Genomic DNA, 16473 nt, shown 5'->3' with positions numbered 1-16473 from the left:
CCGTCCTTATACCTTCCCTGTGTTTTAAGCAATGGTAGAAATGCTTGTGAGACAGGGAGATTGCTTGCAAGTCCCTGGGAGATAAACTGCTAAGCAGTTTTGCCAGCTGAGAGCATTCTCCAGCATGGCGGATGTCTGATGGCGTAAACAGGGATACCTAGGTGCCAGTCACTGCTCAAAACGCTTTATAATGTAAAAGTTCATGGCATCTATAGCAGTCTTTGGGAGCTGTTCTGACATCTAGAGATCCTTGAGTATAATAGCTTTTCGGTTGTGTTTCTTCCATGTGAACAAAAGCACCTTGGCAAATAAATTCATGGCAGAAAAATCTACTGCCCACTACGGAGTACAAAGATGCGGCTAATTCTCAAGAAATTACAAGGCACTGAAAATGAGGAAGACACACAGAGGAATATAGGTATTATATGCCTGCTGCCTTCTTCTGGCCTCCCTTAAGCTTATGGTGTTGGCTACTAGAACCCAGCGTACACAGTCATCTGACCCGGTCCAGTCTGCATTTTCAGTCCTTAAGGATGAAGATCGGTGTATTGCAAAGAGAAGCACTTAAGGGCTGGGACAGCTGTCGGTTTTGTTACAGTCTTAGCACCACAATTAACAGGCTTTGCTACAAACACTGAAATTCAAAACATGTAACTGCATTGCTCCATAGGAGACAAACTGTAATGCAAAACTATCACTCAGGAAACAATCCATGGATCCAGCCTTCTCTTCTACATCACTTGATTGACAAATATAGTCCTCAGATTGGCAAAAGGGAAGAGCCAGCTTTACATTGTTAGGACTACATCAAGCATTAAAAGGTTACAGCCCTACTGCAAATTTTTAGAAGTTTGACAATGCAAAAAGCATGAAAGCTTTGCACTGCTTTCTTCTTGTAGTTAACAGTTCCCCACCTACAAGTTCACAAATTTAACATCTCCCAGCTTGGTGCTCTTACAAGGGATCAAAGTCAAGTATAGTTTCCTATTCTGCAAATGTATTTGGGATCACCAGCTAATCCACATTTTATTTACTGTCACTCTTTTATTTTTTTAAGGACAGGTTAGTAATGTGGGGCAGGAGTATTGCTGTGAAAAAGGCCTGCAGATGGTAAGAGCAGCACCACTTACTTGGTGCTGCTTGGTTTAAACATCCCCCACTCTCTGACAGTGTCACAGTAACCATCCAAGTGAGGCATCCTTCACCCACCTGGTGACCATGCCGTTAGGTACCTGTGCTCCAAAAACAGCCTGTTCAAATCACATCCAGGTGGTACTGCACGTCTGTAGAGGAGAGACCCAGACTCAGGACAGGATCCGTGATTTTCTTGCAAGCTGACACCCAGCAGCGGCATGGGAGCAGCAGCTGGGCTGTGGGGAGTTATGAACATCATGAGCATGCTAGTGTATTTCTTTTGGGAGAAATCATAGCAGCATTACAGTGACCTGACAAGCACAGTCTTGTTTGCACACAAGCACTGAACCATGAAGTGCCTCACAAACACCCACACGTGTTTATTCACAGGCATTTCACCGTGCAAAAATAAACATATTAACAACAGTGGATCTTTACTACCTTGTAGGCAAAGGGTTCTTTGGTTTAGGATGTTGTTTAGCATGTAGGAAAAGTGGAATCTGTCAATACTATTTACACAACGATCACTTGTCACCTCAAGCATGACAAGCCTCATAGATAGAGTAGAAGTTTTACTCGGAGGTTAGCAATCATCACTACTTGCACAAACACGTGCAAGAAAATCACTGAAGAAATTGTAACCAGCAGTTTCAAAATTTTCACACTGTGTCAAATTTGCCACATAGTTTCACAAGCCAGCTTTATTTCTATTTTCATGGTTAGATTACCTGAACTGTTGCTGGCTCTACTAACACTCATAGCAAATGGGTTGGAACAGGACAGTGGAGATGGAGACTTGGCATTTCAGGATTGCCTTACCTGCTAGGCAGTGGATTATTCCAGGGCAGGTTGTCCTCGGCCTTCTCTGCTAGCATTATTTTACTTAATATAAAAAAATCCTGAACCACCAAGTAAGCAAGTTATTTTAGTTCATATGGAGCACCTGGACTATGAAGTGAGAAAGCAAGCCTCGGGATAAGCACAGTCTCCAGCCAATAGGAAACTGGAATCTGAGTCCTTAGCAGAAGGGGCTGCTCATGAAAAGCTTTGTTTTTCTCTTATTTTGGGAGCAATCAGTTCAGTTCCCTTCAGGCTGAATTGCAGTGTTTCTTCACTGGTTCAGGTCAGAGCCAAAGCAAAAAGAAAAGCTGCTATTCAGACCAGGTCTGCTGCCAGGTTTTCAGACCAAGCTGGCTGAAATGGAGTTTTCCAGATAAGCCCTTCCTGTCCCAGGCAAGCTGGAGGTAATACCATACTGGCTTCAGTGACAGGCTTCAGGTAGGCCCCTTTCCAAAACAGTTATGTCCCACACTCACCTAGAGTACACTATGTGCCATGTACCAATGCAATTTATTGATGCATGGAAAGGAAAGTGATCAGGCATCCCAAATAGATAAAACCACTGTACTGGCACCATGCTGCTGCAAGAGTTTGCCCTTGTCTATACTACAGATCTGCACCAGGAAAAGTGCCACATGGCCAAGGGGAGATATTTTGCTGACCTGTTCATAGCCCATGCCTCCCACAACATCTGCAACACAATCAGTCAGACAAGTAACAAGTGGTAGAAAAGGTTTCTTTGCATAGTTTGTGAATAAAAGTATTTCTTAGGATCTTACTAAGAGAGAGAATTCAAATCCACTGCAGCATGTCTTGTTCACGCCATGCATAACACTGTCCTAGTCCAGTCAGCAGGGAAAAACAGTATGAAGTCAAATACAGCTTAGGTCAACCTGGAGCACTGCATACTGGTTCTCTACTACAGGTGAAGAGGACTGCAAACAATTACCATTTCAGCAAATCAGATGCAGTCTTGAAGGTCTTGGGAGAAAGATAATTTTGGTCTCATTTGGCCAAAATGGAGGTAGCTGGAATGTAAATGGTAAGTATATTTTTACTGTGAGGTCGATTTAATTAAGACAGATTATGGTATGCTATAGTATGCATATGCAGACATCTCTACATTTATCACCCTTGTGATCTTGCACATGATGTCAACCTAAAAGACAATTTCTCCTGAGCTTCTCCACTCTAAATTCTCCATCACTGAGCAACAGCACTGGAAAGCAGAGGAAGACGCTTACCCATGAATTAATTTCCTTTATTTCACGAGCTTTGAATTCAGAAATTGAACCACGACTAGTAGATCTTGATACGGTAGAGTAAGTAAAAATGCATGTGATTACAAAGGAAAAACTTTGTACAAAAAACTTTAAAAATCCGACGGCAACTTGGATTACCTGTAAGTACCAAAGTTCTCATGCAGAAGTAGAGCACTACTGCCCAGGTGGAGAAATCCCTGCAGGGGAGGCAATGGCATTGGTATGTATAAATTATGGCTCTAAAATGAAACAAGAAGGACACAGACTTGGAACGTACTGAGTGGGAACAGACAGGTGCTACAGAGACCGTTTGTCATTACATGTCCCGCTGATTTTCTGTGTCTGAGAGAAGTGCTTTTTGGGTTTATAATAAATTAAAGATGAAACAGAAGCTGCCTATACTACTCTACTACATACTTTCAAATGGCCATTTTCTTCCTTCATAAGTGTTTTTGGTGGTGGTTCTCAAATACGGACATTAATCTTGGCATTGTGTCTAGTCAATTGTTGGCAACGTGTTCTAAAGGGACTCACTCACAAGATGCAACTTGCATAAATAACTCAGTAACATGCATTAACTACTCTAGTACAGCAAAAGGGTGCAAAGGAACCATCATTCAGTTACGAGACAAAGCTAAAACCTGTAGTCACTAAAGGGGCAATGGAAGCACCATGCTTTAAGGTGACTATGGCATGAAAGCACAATTGTGAGGCAAGTAGTTCCAAGCAAACACACCACACTATTATCACCTCTTCCTATACAAAAAAAAACAAAAAAAGACATTTCGTTCTTTATTTCCATTAGTACCAAATAAAACTGTGGGTCTGATAACACAGATGTTGAAGGGAACAGACATTCCCATGATCCTTCATCCTTGTGTTTCTGTCCATCATTATTTTTCAGCCGAGACTGGTAATATTAGAGCGACCACCAGGAGGTGCCACGATGCGATGGCCAGTGCGGCGTGGGTTGTTGTCATCTATCTGAGCTCCTGCAGCAACAGAAAATCAGGAAACAAAGCTATGAAAAGGAAAAAAACCAGCAGTGCTGAGATTTTACCCATCTTGTTCCAGCTGTGTGCCATCACACCACCATCAACTGGTTTCTCTTGAGCCAGACCCCTGACGGGAGATGCTAAACAGACTTTCAAAACACATTTCTCTGCCTAGCTCCAGTTGTCTTCCATGAGAAGTGTAGGATTAATTTTTGGATGCTCACCCCCCATGGGGAATTGTTTTCCACTGACCTGAAGAAGAGCCCATGCAGGGATGACAGCCTACAGACTAAGTTGCCTTTGCAAGGTCAGACCCTGACAAAAAATATTACTGTTACAAAACCCTAAAAACATACATGTGCGAGTGGATTTTTCAAACCTGCCTCATTTAGAATACCTGTCCCTACTGAGTCCATGGGTCAACAGTACAGCAAATCTGATGTTAGCGATCATAAACCCAAGCGGAAAGGAACACCAACCCGATGTAAACTCACACCCACTTCAAATTGCATTTTAAAATTTTGAAAGGTTAAGTTTAAGGTGACAGCAAGCTTTCAGCTAGGATAAATATTGTCTGATCACATTCAGCTTCCTAAAGGCAATGTAAGGCTACCATAAAAGTGTAGGATCGTTTGAAATGCTATCACAGTTTCTGGTTCCATTTACTAATAATTGCTTAAGAACACAGTAATGTGTGTTTGCCTGATTTGTATCTAATTCATACCACTAGATGCCTTCGTAGTACCCAGATGCAGCAGTGAACTGTGAAACCATCAATTCAGATGCTTATGAAAGCCCCACTTATCAGTTATTATTATTAGAGTTCAAATTTCTAATAACTTCTTTTGCTTTATATAGTTTTACATATCTGTATGTGCTCACCATGGCCCCCGGTCTATGGGCAAAAATATACTTCAACAAACTAGAAGGGTTTTTAACATATTTGCTCTCCTTGGGCTTTCCTCTGGTAGTTTCATTTAGTTTCTAGAGATCTGTCAGGGAGGAAAACTCTACCATCAGCTCCCACAGGGAAGAAAATCCACTGACTTTCGTAACATCATAAGGAGCCACTTATTTACCAGTTGGGCTCTAGACTTCTGAAGGATAAGGATTTGACACACTTGTCTTTAGGTGACAAGAATTATTTCCAACAATGCCAAAGCAGGATTTTCCAATCTGCTTCTTACGTACCACAGAAAATGGTTTGGGCACCAAGAGCAAAGAAGACAAGAAATCCTCTTATCTCCATATGAATAGCTTCTGCCTATGGGTTGCTGACCATGGACAAGGAGAGCTGAGGTTTCCATGTCCAGCAGTTTCTGGTGGTGCAGCAAGAAAGAAATCTGAGATGTCTGAGCCACATGGGTTGCAACAGATGCAAGTCCTAAAGTCCCATCAGCTGTACACACCACCAAGGGGCCTCAGTCACACCAACCAGAGTCCTCAGCTAACTGTAATGGGCCAGGTAAATAATATTAAAGGACTGCATACAGAAAAAAAAATTTAGATTGCAAACATTTTTAGTATTTGGCAACTTGTAAAGTATTCCTAGGGAAAGAATGTATAAAAACATATATACATGCATATATATATGTAAATATATATATCTATGTAAATATATACAGGTATGTGAGTATATATATAATCTTTTCATATTTGATTAAAGAAGTAATTATAATTCAAATTTATAACCAATAATCCATACTCCTGGCTTTAAAACATTTCTGAGGAGGCAGGTTGACTTACCTGATAAGCTAAAATTGGATTGATGGAGGTTTCTGATTGGTGGGGGCTGGTTTTTGGCAGGGGAGGATTTAGTTGAGGGTGCAGGAGTTGCATATTTTGGCGTAGCTGGGATTTCATACACAGGTCCATCATACATTCCTCTGGAGACTCCTTGCAGTCCTCCCACCTAGATCAAAAGGAGAATAAAAATCCAGACACTGAATGCTCTGATAATGCTCCCTAATGATACTCCTGCCAATAGGCAGAGAGCACTGAGCACAGAGCTATATTCTGCATTAGCTGAATTAAAAACATACCTATACTCTCCTCAAAGCTACAGTCTGCTTTATATATAAAGGAAATTATAAAGCTTCCTCCCTCCATTTACGTGTATATACGTGTATATACACATGTATATAAGAGAGAAATTATTAAGCTTGCATAGTCAATGGGGAGAAATGGGATTCGAAAGAACTACAGGTCTGACCTAAGATGTTTAAGTCAGATCAGTCACCATCACATCATCTCTCTCCATTCAGAGGCTGTTCAGCAGTGTTGGTTCATCTGCTGAATCCCACTTGGGTTGTTGCAAGACTCATACCTGCTATACTGATTGGAGCAATTTCATCTCCTACCCATATTTTTTCTGTTCCTCCTTTTCAGATACCTCATTATCTTCATTAGAACTCACTGAAAAGTGGTGGCAATTTTTAAATTAAAATTTCAAAAGTTTCCATTTCTTGTCATCAGCTAGAAAAGCAATTGTATGCTAGGCTGTGGCATGGGAGCCATCTTTCATTATTTGTCAACAGAATATCTGTCATTTGAGCTCTCATTTCAGTTTGAGGTCTCTAGATTTGATCCCTGTATAGTCCCTGGTTTCATCCAGCTCTTACAGAAATCAATGCATTTTCTTTGCTTTCAGTGATAGGGACATCAGGGTCAGAAAAGCCACTGTCTCGCAGGCCGACCCAAAACGAATACCCAGAAGGGAGCAGCTGCCGATCACAGCAACTAATCAATCTTGCAGGGACCCACAAAGGCAGGAATTTATACCGCCATCCCCGCTCCGGGATAAATTTATACTGCTATCCTATGCCAGTTACAGCTTTGCAGCAACTTGTCTGACATGTGTTTCTATATTCCTTTGTCATGCAGTGTCATATTCAAATGGTGGCTGATACGACCATCTCTGGTTTTTTTCTAAATATTTCTGATCAGTAAAATTTGATAGTGGGAAAAGAAATGCAGACATGAATCTGCTCTCCCTTCCTCTCGGCAGGCAGCAGAGGGAGCTAAAAGAGCAAAAATATATGTCCTTTTGTTGGTCCTTTTGCAGACCTTTCCTTAAGTATCTAAAATCAAAGGTCTTTCCCAAAAACATAGAATCATAGAATCATTTCAGTTGGAACAGACCCTCAGGATCATCGAGTCCAACCATAACCCAGCCTAACACTAGCGCTAAACCATGTCCCTAAGAACCGCTAGGCCCACTTTGCAAAATGCAAGTTACTTAGCCCAGTTACTTTTGTGCATACTCCTGGTATAAGACATCACTCTATGATATTTGTTTTTAAAATGTTGTTTTCACTATTGAAATTAGATTTATATAATTAATTTATAATGTTATATTACATTATATTACTATAGTAATATATCACATATAATTATCAGATTAAAATAATCCTATTTATATAGCACTCTCATGCACTAAATCTTTGAGGGGCAAGTGTGAAGAGAAGGCCCATGTCATCTAAGTGGATAATGTAAAGAAAGTGCAATACTGATTGGCATTTTGCAAAACTTCTCCAGATGCATTTGGCTTTTATAGTGCCTTTTCTCATTAGAAGAGCAGACCTTCTGTATCCCACAGCTTGACAGAATTTGTATAACACATGATGAAAGACACAAATCATGAGGTCTTAATTCCAGGTGCCATCCCCACAGGCTATAATATATGCTTGGTTGAAGAAAACGGGGTTTAGTCAATTTGTCCTGTTGCTTGTCCTCACACAGTGACTTTTTTCTCACTGGCAAAAGCAGTTTCCAAATAACCCCAAACTAGTGCCAAGCCAATCGGTTTTCAACAGAGGAGCACTGAATTAATCCAAAACCAGAAGTGACCCAGTCTTAATCTTGGTCGTTTCCCAAGCTATTTATTAAACACAAAAGAAAAGTTTTCTGAGCTGTGAATGCTGCTAACGCTCAGTTCGGCACATGCACCAAGAACAGTTCAGAGATGCCAAATACATTGAGTATCTCTGGCTTACATGCTTTTTCTTCTCTGCAGTGTGGCTGCTCAGTATGCAATGCATGGTAACAATTTAAAATTCTGTTTTTCTTCTGGCTAACCCTCCTCCCAGAGAAGCTTTATCTTTCCTTCTTTTTTTTTTTTTTTAATTTTAACTAAAAGTAAATTCTGTCACTATTCCACCTCCCTTCAAAAGCCTGCATAGCTGGGCATGAGGCAGTTATGTCCAACTGGCAATTATATGCTCTACTCACTGAAGCTCATGGTGTTAAAATTAAGTTACATCAGTTCAAACTTGCAGAGGAACCAGGTTTTTGGTCACATTTTGCACGTCATAATACTGTCCATCTGATATCGACCCATATTAGTACAATAATAATAAAAAAACATGTGGTACCGTGGTGCCAAGAGTGTATGGCTGTAAAGAAGATTAATATCTGACATTACCTTATTCCTGATTTTGATGCGCTGGTAAAGATATTCAGGGAAAGGTTTGCGAGGGATGAAGCGGCCCATTCCCTTATTTACATGCAGATTTCCATCTTCAAACACAATCTTCCCTTGGCTTATGACCACGAGTGGGGCACCATGGCACTCCATTCCTTCAAAGATGTTGTACTCAATGGCCTAGGGATCAACCAACACATTCACTGCAAATTTGGTCCAAGATCTCTTTCAGTTAGTAACTTATAATCTGTATCTGTAGTCATACTTTTAGACAACTGCCATTAAGAGGTGTACGAAATTGTTTTGTCTGAAGGGAAAGCAATGCATTTTGCTATGAAATTACTTTAAAGAATCTCTCTGATCAGACTTTTCCATTGCTCGCTTTCCATCAGGGCTTTGTATCATTTGATTTTGAGGACTTTCCGTATTTATCCAGAGCATCTAGGAGTGTGATAGGCTTAATAAGAAGGAAAATTGTGACTCAGCTGCCAGATACCCAGAGGATGTGGTCCCACTACACACATGCTGTGAGTGTGTAAGGGAATTTCAAAGGGGCCGACATACATATTTCTGGCTGAAAAGAAAGAACCAGGACAGCCTGTGTCTAAATGGGAATGACTGTAAAAGGGCAGGTGATTATAAATTTCTTCAACATACAGATAGATCCCAAGACAGCAAAGTAAAAACTGAATCACCTAACCTTACTTTTTAAAGGTTTCTAAGGGTTTCTGCCTTTCTAATAGGAGCCATATTATGCGATTTCAAGTAAAACATTTGGAAGAATTGCCCAAACTAAAAGACCAAACCACCAAACAGTAAGATAACAACTTTGAAATACACAACACATAATATAAAACCTGTCACAGTCAAAATCAAAGCAACTGTGAGTCACTGGTACTCTGCACTAAGGGCAGAGAAATATGCAGCAAAGCTTTGGAATTAAATAGAAAATCCCAGCCGTGAAGCTGCTCAGAGCTGTATTATCAAAATATTTAATGATCTGTCATAACTTAGAATACTGTTGATTTAATCATGCAGTTTATAGTATCAGGTGCTTTTCAGGTAAGCAAAAAAGTGAGCTGGTTTTAAATTCATCATGACAGCCTTACTCACCTCAGCTGCAGACCTGCTGATTCACGCCTATTGACAGATCTGCCACAAGCATGTGAAAAACAGTGCAATGTTATATACAGAAAGAAAATAAATCCTTCCTGATCCCAGTGCTTCCAATGCAAGATTTCAGTACTTTCATCTTCTGAAACATTTACCCATTTCAGAATACAAACAGGCAGTTCACATGATAGGTACAAATAGGTGTTCACATGAATTAGATCAACATTTGAAAAGCAACAGCGACGTTTCTTTGTTCTTGCTGGTTTTCCTTTTCTCCTTACCGATTTATGGCTTTTAGCTGTGATAGTCTTCACCTTATCAGGGTCCCAAATAACCACATCAGCATCCGATCCTACAGCAATCCGGCCTTTTCTTGGATACAGATTAAAGATTTTGGCAGCATTGGTACTGGTGACAGCTACAAACTGGCTCTCGTCCATCTTACCTGTGGCCTAAAAACAATGAGACTTGAGCAAAACATGCTTATAAAATGGGGATTTTGTATTCAGAGTGCCAAACAATCAGGGAGATGTGGGAAGGCATGTGGTTCACATATATGGTGATGTTGCATGAAACAGAGTTTTTATCAAGCAGGGCTTTATACAAGGCACATTACTTGTGGGTTTATAATAAATGCATGTTATTCCTGGCATTCCAAAGAACAGCCAATAAAACCTGAATGCAGATGATACCATCAGGTTGCTCAGTTATCTAAAGTCCCTTTTTCTGCACACTGATGCCTACATGTGTTTTGTTGCTAGTCCTAGTAATTTCCATTTAATTGTTTTAACCATTTTAAAACAGAGATACTTTTATGAGTATTATGAGATTAAATAAAGATCAAAATTCAGACTCTTTCAGAAACATTTCTTGCAAATTAAGTCCATTCTAGTACTAGTATTACCAAACCTATACATTTAAGTAATACAGCCCCAATTATAATATATATACAGAGAGAAATGTCACCACCAATTGAAGATTTTATACAGTCAGTAATGGCTTAATAGCATCCATGCACAACAGCATTTGGATTTCTCAGTAGAGTATTTTGGGGTCTTCCCTGGCAATAAACAAGAACAATGTTCTAAGGAAAGACAACAGTGCCAAACTTTTTAGTATTAAACACTGATTTCCTGCCTGGTAAAACATGAGATTTACAAAATATGAACTACTCGGTGGTGCAGGACTGAATGTTATCACCTATAAATCCCATGTTGCAGCCCTTGCTGCAGATCCTTCCCTTTGTGGGAGTAACACAGGGGAAATATTGCCAGCTGGCTGTACTTTGCTTGCTTCCCTGCTTTGCTCCTACACACCAGATATCTGAACCTGCTTCTGTGCTTGGAACATCAATATTGGTCCCTGAATAAAGTGGTTATTAAACACAGCCTGGGAGAAGTGTTCATGAGAGCACTTTAAATACCACCACTTCCCAATTTACAGTATGTATTCAAGGGCAATGCAATGTAAGGTAATGAGTGTGTGTGTGTGTGTGAGGGGGAGCATGGGTTGTATATGCAAAGACAGACAACGGAGGGAGAATATCAGTATATATTAGGATCCATGGAACCATCAAAGAATTGCTAACTTATACCGGCACCCCACCGCAAAATATGCCAGTATGAATTACATGCGATGTTCTCCTTCAAAGCATTTTATCGTCTAGCCTCGGGCTCGGCTGCCATCCGTTTGTAATTTCTCAAAAGCAATGAGACACTTCCTAAATTCAAACAATCCATTCATCATGTTTATATGGGGTCCACTTCAAAATCATTAAACTGCTCCAGATCCTACATCTCTGAGAAGTATCCACTCTGACACAACTGGAATATTAAGCGGCGGAGTCTGTGAAACCTCACATCTAATAAAACACGGTGGTGTTGCAGTGTCAGAAGTGAAACACAGCCCCGAGTTTATAAAACTAGAGAAGGATTTTGAAATAAACAATTCACCTCCTAGTAGCGCTCTCTCAGGGAATTCTCAGAAATATATTAGAAAGTCACTTAAGTACTGGCCAGGAGTCTCCTGGCTTTCATTATTCAGCCAACACTCAATTTCTTTTTAGCCAATGAAAGTAAGTAATTACTTACTACAGCCTTGTCCCAGACAACAGTCATTCTTTCCTCAATTCCATTGACCCCTTCAGGAATCATAGTGAAGTTGTCCTTTCCAATGGCTTTCTGGGCAGTGCTATACGGGCAATGTCCACTTCCCGTCACCTGCAGGTCCCCGCTGCGGAGTTAACACACAGAAGGTTTAGACCAGGCATCACCAAGGTTACCTTGGTCTCAGACTAGCCATGAATGGACCATTCAAGCCTACACACCAGAGGCTGTAAATCATGTCAGCAGCTGTTACATGTTGGCTACAGATCATTGAAGAGCGACAATGACATCGGACATCTCTGCTTTCCCCCAGGAGCACCCTGAACTCCCAGACTACAGCTCCCTTGGGTTTCCAGCTGCTTATCGACAGAGATCAGGCACAAGCCCACTAACCAGGACAAAGGATTATTCCAGGATTAAGGAAATGATCAGAAGCTTGTATGAAATGTCTGACACTCTCGAAGTAAATTAATTCACAACCATGCTGGAAAATAATAGCAGATTTTACAATACGAAGTCATAAGCATCAAGCTTGTTTCCCTGTATTTCTCCCCTGCACACATATTTTTCTTGCAATTCTTACACAAATATTTCTTATCTGACCTTCCAAAACAGAACCATGAAAATAAAACAGAAGGAAAGTTTTATGTCAAATAGTCTTCTAATTAAACAAATAAAATAAGAGTGCAAGCCAAACATGTGCTCTGCATTTAGCTCACTTAAAACGTCCTACACAGAAAAAGGCATGGAATAATACACAAAAAGATCTACCAAATAATAATGCTTTTATTTAAGAAGTTGATTTTTTCAGCCTAGAGAATTGTTGGGTTTTTTTTGCGGAGAGCAAAACTGGTTCACAGCTGCTCTTTAGAATAAGGAGGAACAACATAACCAATACACAGAATCTTGCAAAAACGGGGGGGGGGGGAAGTCAGTTCTTCAATATCCACAGGGAACATGTGATATTTTTAGGTCTCGATTAAGCTTACAGGAGTCAAGCACATTAAAACACACTATGATTTATCTTCCATCACTCCAAAAGTGTGATGTCCCCAAGAGCCTGTCATCCTTTTTTTTTTTAACTGATTATGTAAGTTCCAGCTCTGAAACATCTGACTGATTCTGGTCCACAAATTTAGATCGCAGCAAGCTAGCAAATAGCTAAGTACAAAGGAAAAAAGGGTCACACATCAGTAATTCTAATGCAATTTTCTAGGCTGCCAGCCCTAATAATTGCTGACAGAGAAGAACCTTTGGCCTCTTTCCTGGTTCTTCACCGTCCTCACATCCATCCGTCCATCCATCAGCAGAATCACACAGAATCACAGGCAAACCCATGTATTTAATAGTGAAAAGGTAGCTACATTTTAGCTATTCCTGATTATTAATGACTGCCTGGTGTTATTCCATAGGATTAAACCAAGTCCATCAGTTAAATATTCAGTTATTCAAACACAACAATAAAGTTGGAAGATTGCAATGCCATTTCTTCCTTTTTATTCCTCTTGTGTCAGCTAAGCTCCTTGTGGCTTACCCTCTCTCTCTCTTCTGGACTCTGGTGAATACAACCATGAAACCATGAATGTTACAGCGAGGCCCTGTCTCGCTGCCCATTTCCCTGAGGTTATGTTGCACTTCTTACACCATGTTATTAATTCCTATACTTGAAAGATATAAAAAAGGTGTTGCTTCCTCTGAACCCCATTTTCCCTTTCCTCTCACAGTTAGTGACATTTAAGGACATGCACTGCACTCTCCAGTCTAATCAACAGAAGACTTCTGAGGCTGAAGCATGTTGCTTGAGAGTTACCCAGCACCTCCTGGTCAACCACACGTGCACTCCTACTGTCTAGATACACTCTCTTGTCAAATGAGGGATGAGCATCAGATCAACTGTAAAACTGAGAGACAAAAAAGGATCACCACAGAAAACATCTCCAAAGGAGTGGTGGGAATTAAGAGTGGACATATGTGTATCTTTAATCATTAATATCTCATCATCTTGTTCTTCACCATAAACAAGACTTTCACGGCAGGTTACATCTTCCGTGAAGCACCAAGATCTCACATCTCTAGTTCAGAAGAGATGGCATATGACAGCAGCAATAATGCAGCAGGACACTATGGACAATGAGAGCTACTTCATGGCCTCAAGTGAAACAAAGACCAAATCCCATGAGGCAAATCCAATCTGTAAACCCTGTGAGACATGCTGGATTTTTAAACATTCAGCCTTTCAGTGAAAAATCAACCTTTTCTGTGGAAAACAACACAAGCGGTATGCTGTATACTTGCAGAGGAAGAATGCTGTAAGGGCTTTCTTTAATGAATGCAAAATATTGGTCTCCTAATGAACAAGGCGATAGAAAAGTGAAATACTGTCTTTACCATCATCCTTGCATCAAACTCCCCTCAAATGCATGGCAGACAGATAAAATATACAGTTCTTTTTTTAGTTTCACAGTATAGATTTAAAGTATTAAAACCAAAAGCAGGCTAAGCTGCTGTCATTTAAGATCTAGGACTTTAAGTCACTAGAAAAAAAAAGCCATTTTTGCATGCTTGGAGGATAATGAAAAATCCTGTGACTCCTCAGTTTGTCTTTCTGATGCTAGTGTTTAAAAAAAAGTCATTTTTTGGATTCCGGTTCTAAATATTCTCTTGCTATTTTAACTAATCTGTTTTGACCCACATACTATTATTTTGGGACTCTCTTCTAGAAAACCGTTGTCTGACAGAGTAAAGAGCCAAACATTTTGATATACATTCACATGTGCTGGCTAAGAGCCTTACCCTCACACAACGAGCTTCGCTCTTTACAGTGTTGATAGTGATGGATCAGACCAGAAAAGCCTTTTTTCTTCCTTGTCCTTATTTTAAGGAACAGAAAGCTCAATTAAGGAAAACCATTTCTGCCACCAGACCATCACAACAGAACAAATTCGTGTGTATTCTTACCAGAACATCATGTAACTCAGAGCCCAACTGTGCATTCATTAATAGTGCAGTCCATGCAGCATCGTTAGGACAGCTGACTTAAAACCCAGGTTTGTTGGCCTGCACAGCCTGACCCAGCGTGTGCAAGGACAGGTATGTGCAAACTGCAGCAGTAGCATTGATTGGTGGCAGCTTCCTGTGACACATATGTGCCCATCCACCTAAAGGGCAGCTCTGCCCAGGCGTGAATTACACTTACAGGGGCCTTATATTACCAGCCCCACTTGCACTATCTGCCTTACAGCCTGCCAGTTAGTAATGTGGGAAAAAAACCTCAGGAGGAAATCTTTCCTGAAGACCAATGGGTCACTTTTAGGGCTCAAATTCTACTGGAACGCCTAGGAAGGGGAGGCAGCAGGTGGCATGAGTGCCACCACGTTGCATTAAATAAGGTTTTGAACAGTTGAGTTCCTCACTCCAGTGCTAACAATCTGTCCTGGTGGGCCTCCAGCTGTGAATTTCCATATCATTTCAAAGCAGGAGGTCTTTTGCTTAAGCTAAAGAAGACCCACAGCTGGCAATAGGCAGCAAACACTTTCAGGGATGGGTTTATGGTCTGTGTTGCTGCCCAGGCATTGCTGATGTCTTTTGTAGGAGAAAGACACTTCTCCCTCTGCTGTCCACATTCCCTTCATCTCTCTAATGATAACCCTCTCTCTACCCACCTGGAGACAGCCCATACCCCAGTCCTGACAAGTGATGACTTACAGACCTGCACGAGTTTTGACAAAAACTGCACCAGGACAGTTTTCTCAGTTCTACAGACCTCTGATTCGGGTCCTGATTTCAGGACCTGTGCTGCCAGATTTGCAGGGCTTGAAACTGTGTCTGTTCTCGCAGAAGGAGGTCTATCCACTGGTCTGTTGCTTGGGCTGGATGGTGAGGAGGCCATCCGATCACATATTAACAATTGGGCTGGAGAAAACAGAAGACTAGGGAGAAAGCCAATTTGAAGTCGTGGGCTAAAAAATATCTAGCAGTACAACTAAAAATCACTTGAAAAGCAGAAAGAAAAATAATTAATTCCTGAATAGCCAGCAGTTTCCTCTGTGTCATGCTAACCAGGAGCTGGTGAGTCCATGCCTGCTTATCTGTTTGACAGCCTAAACACAGGGATATAACCAGCTCTGGTTTTCTACATCCCTCTCTGCTGTTCTGTGTATGAGACTGATCTAAAGGAAACTGAGCTGATCCCTAGAAGCTTCATCCCATGTGGCTTTTGCACTTGCCTGACCATCAGCCTGTAAAAAAAAAAAAAATATGAAGGTCTTACCATGCTAAGAGTGAATTTAAGTGATCTGGAGTGGTAGGATCAGGACTCAGAGGTGGTGAGGTCACAAAAGCTGCAGCCTTGGCCCAGTTTTTGCTCCAGTAATGTGTCCCATCTGTCCCCAAGCTGGCAGTGATCGGCTCTCCAAAAACAAGGGGACCTCAGGGAAAGCAAGGATACACAGGAACTGATTACAACCCACTCTCTCTTCAGCACATTATACTGCTTGCTGCACGCAGACATGTATAATTGATGCACTGCTACATGGCCAGCATAGCTCCCAGAAAATTAAGCAGCCCTGGCTTTGTCTGTATGATAAAAAATTAATCAGGAG

At 40.9% G+C, this 16473-nt stretch overlaps 1 protein-coding gene across 2 annotated transcripts in view; it reads right to left on the bottom strand.

Annotated features, from left to right (window-relative positions):
• Positions 1–3214: 3214 nt before the first annotated feature.
• CRMP1 (collapsin response mediator protein 1) overlaps positions 3215–16473 on the bottom strand; it is a 50101-nt gene continuing 36842 nt past the window's right edge. For both annotated transcript variants that reach the window (XM_065836528.2, XM_065836529.2), the window contains exons 9-14: positions 16143–16299; positions 11858–11999; positions 10049–10219; positions 8655–8834; positions 5978–6143; positions 3215–4228 (exon numbers count right to left, since the gene is read on the bottom strand). In XM_065836528.2, the coding sequence (XP_065692600.1) occupies positions 4137–4228; positions 5978–6143; positions 8655–8834; positions 10049–10219; positions 11858–11999; positions 16143–16299 (908 nt within the window). In that variant the 3' untranslated portion in view covers positions 3215–4136. The remainder of the gene's footprint in view (positions 4229–5977; positions 6144–8654; positions 8835–10048; positions 10220–11857; positions 12000–16142; positions 16300–16473) is intronic.

Source organism: Patagioenas fasciata, chromosome 4 (assembly GCF_037038585.1).
Source record: "Patagioenas fasciata isolate bPatFas1 chromosome 4, bPatFas1.hap1, whole genome shotgun sequence".
Lineage (NCBI taxonomy): Eukaryota > Metazoa > Chordata > Aves > Columbiformes > Columbidae > Patagioenas > Patagioenas fasciata.
This window is presented reverse-complemented; position numbering and strand designations above follow the sequence as displayed.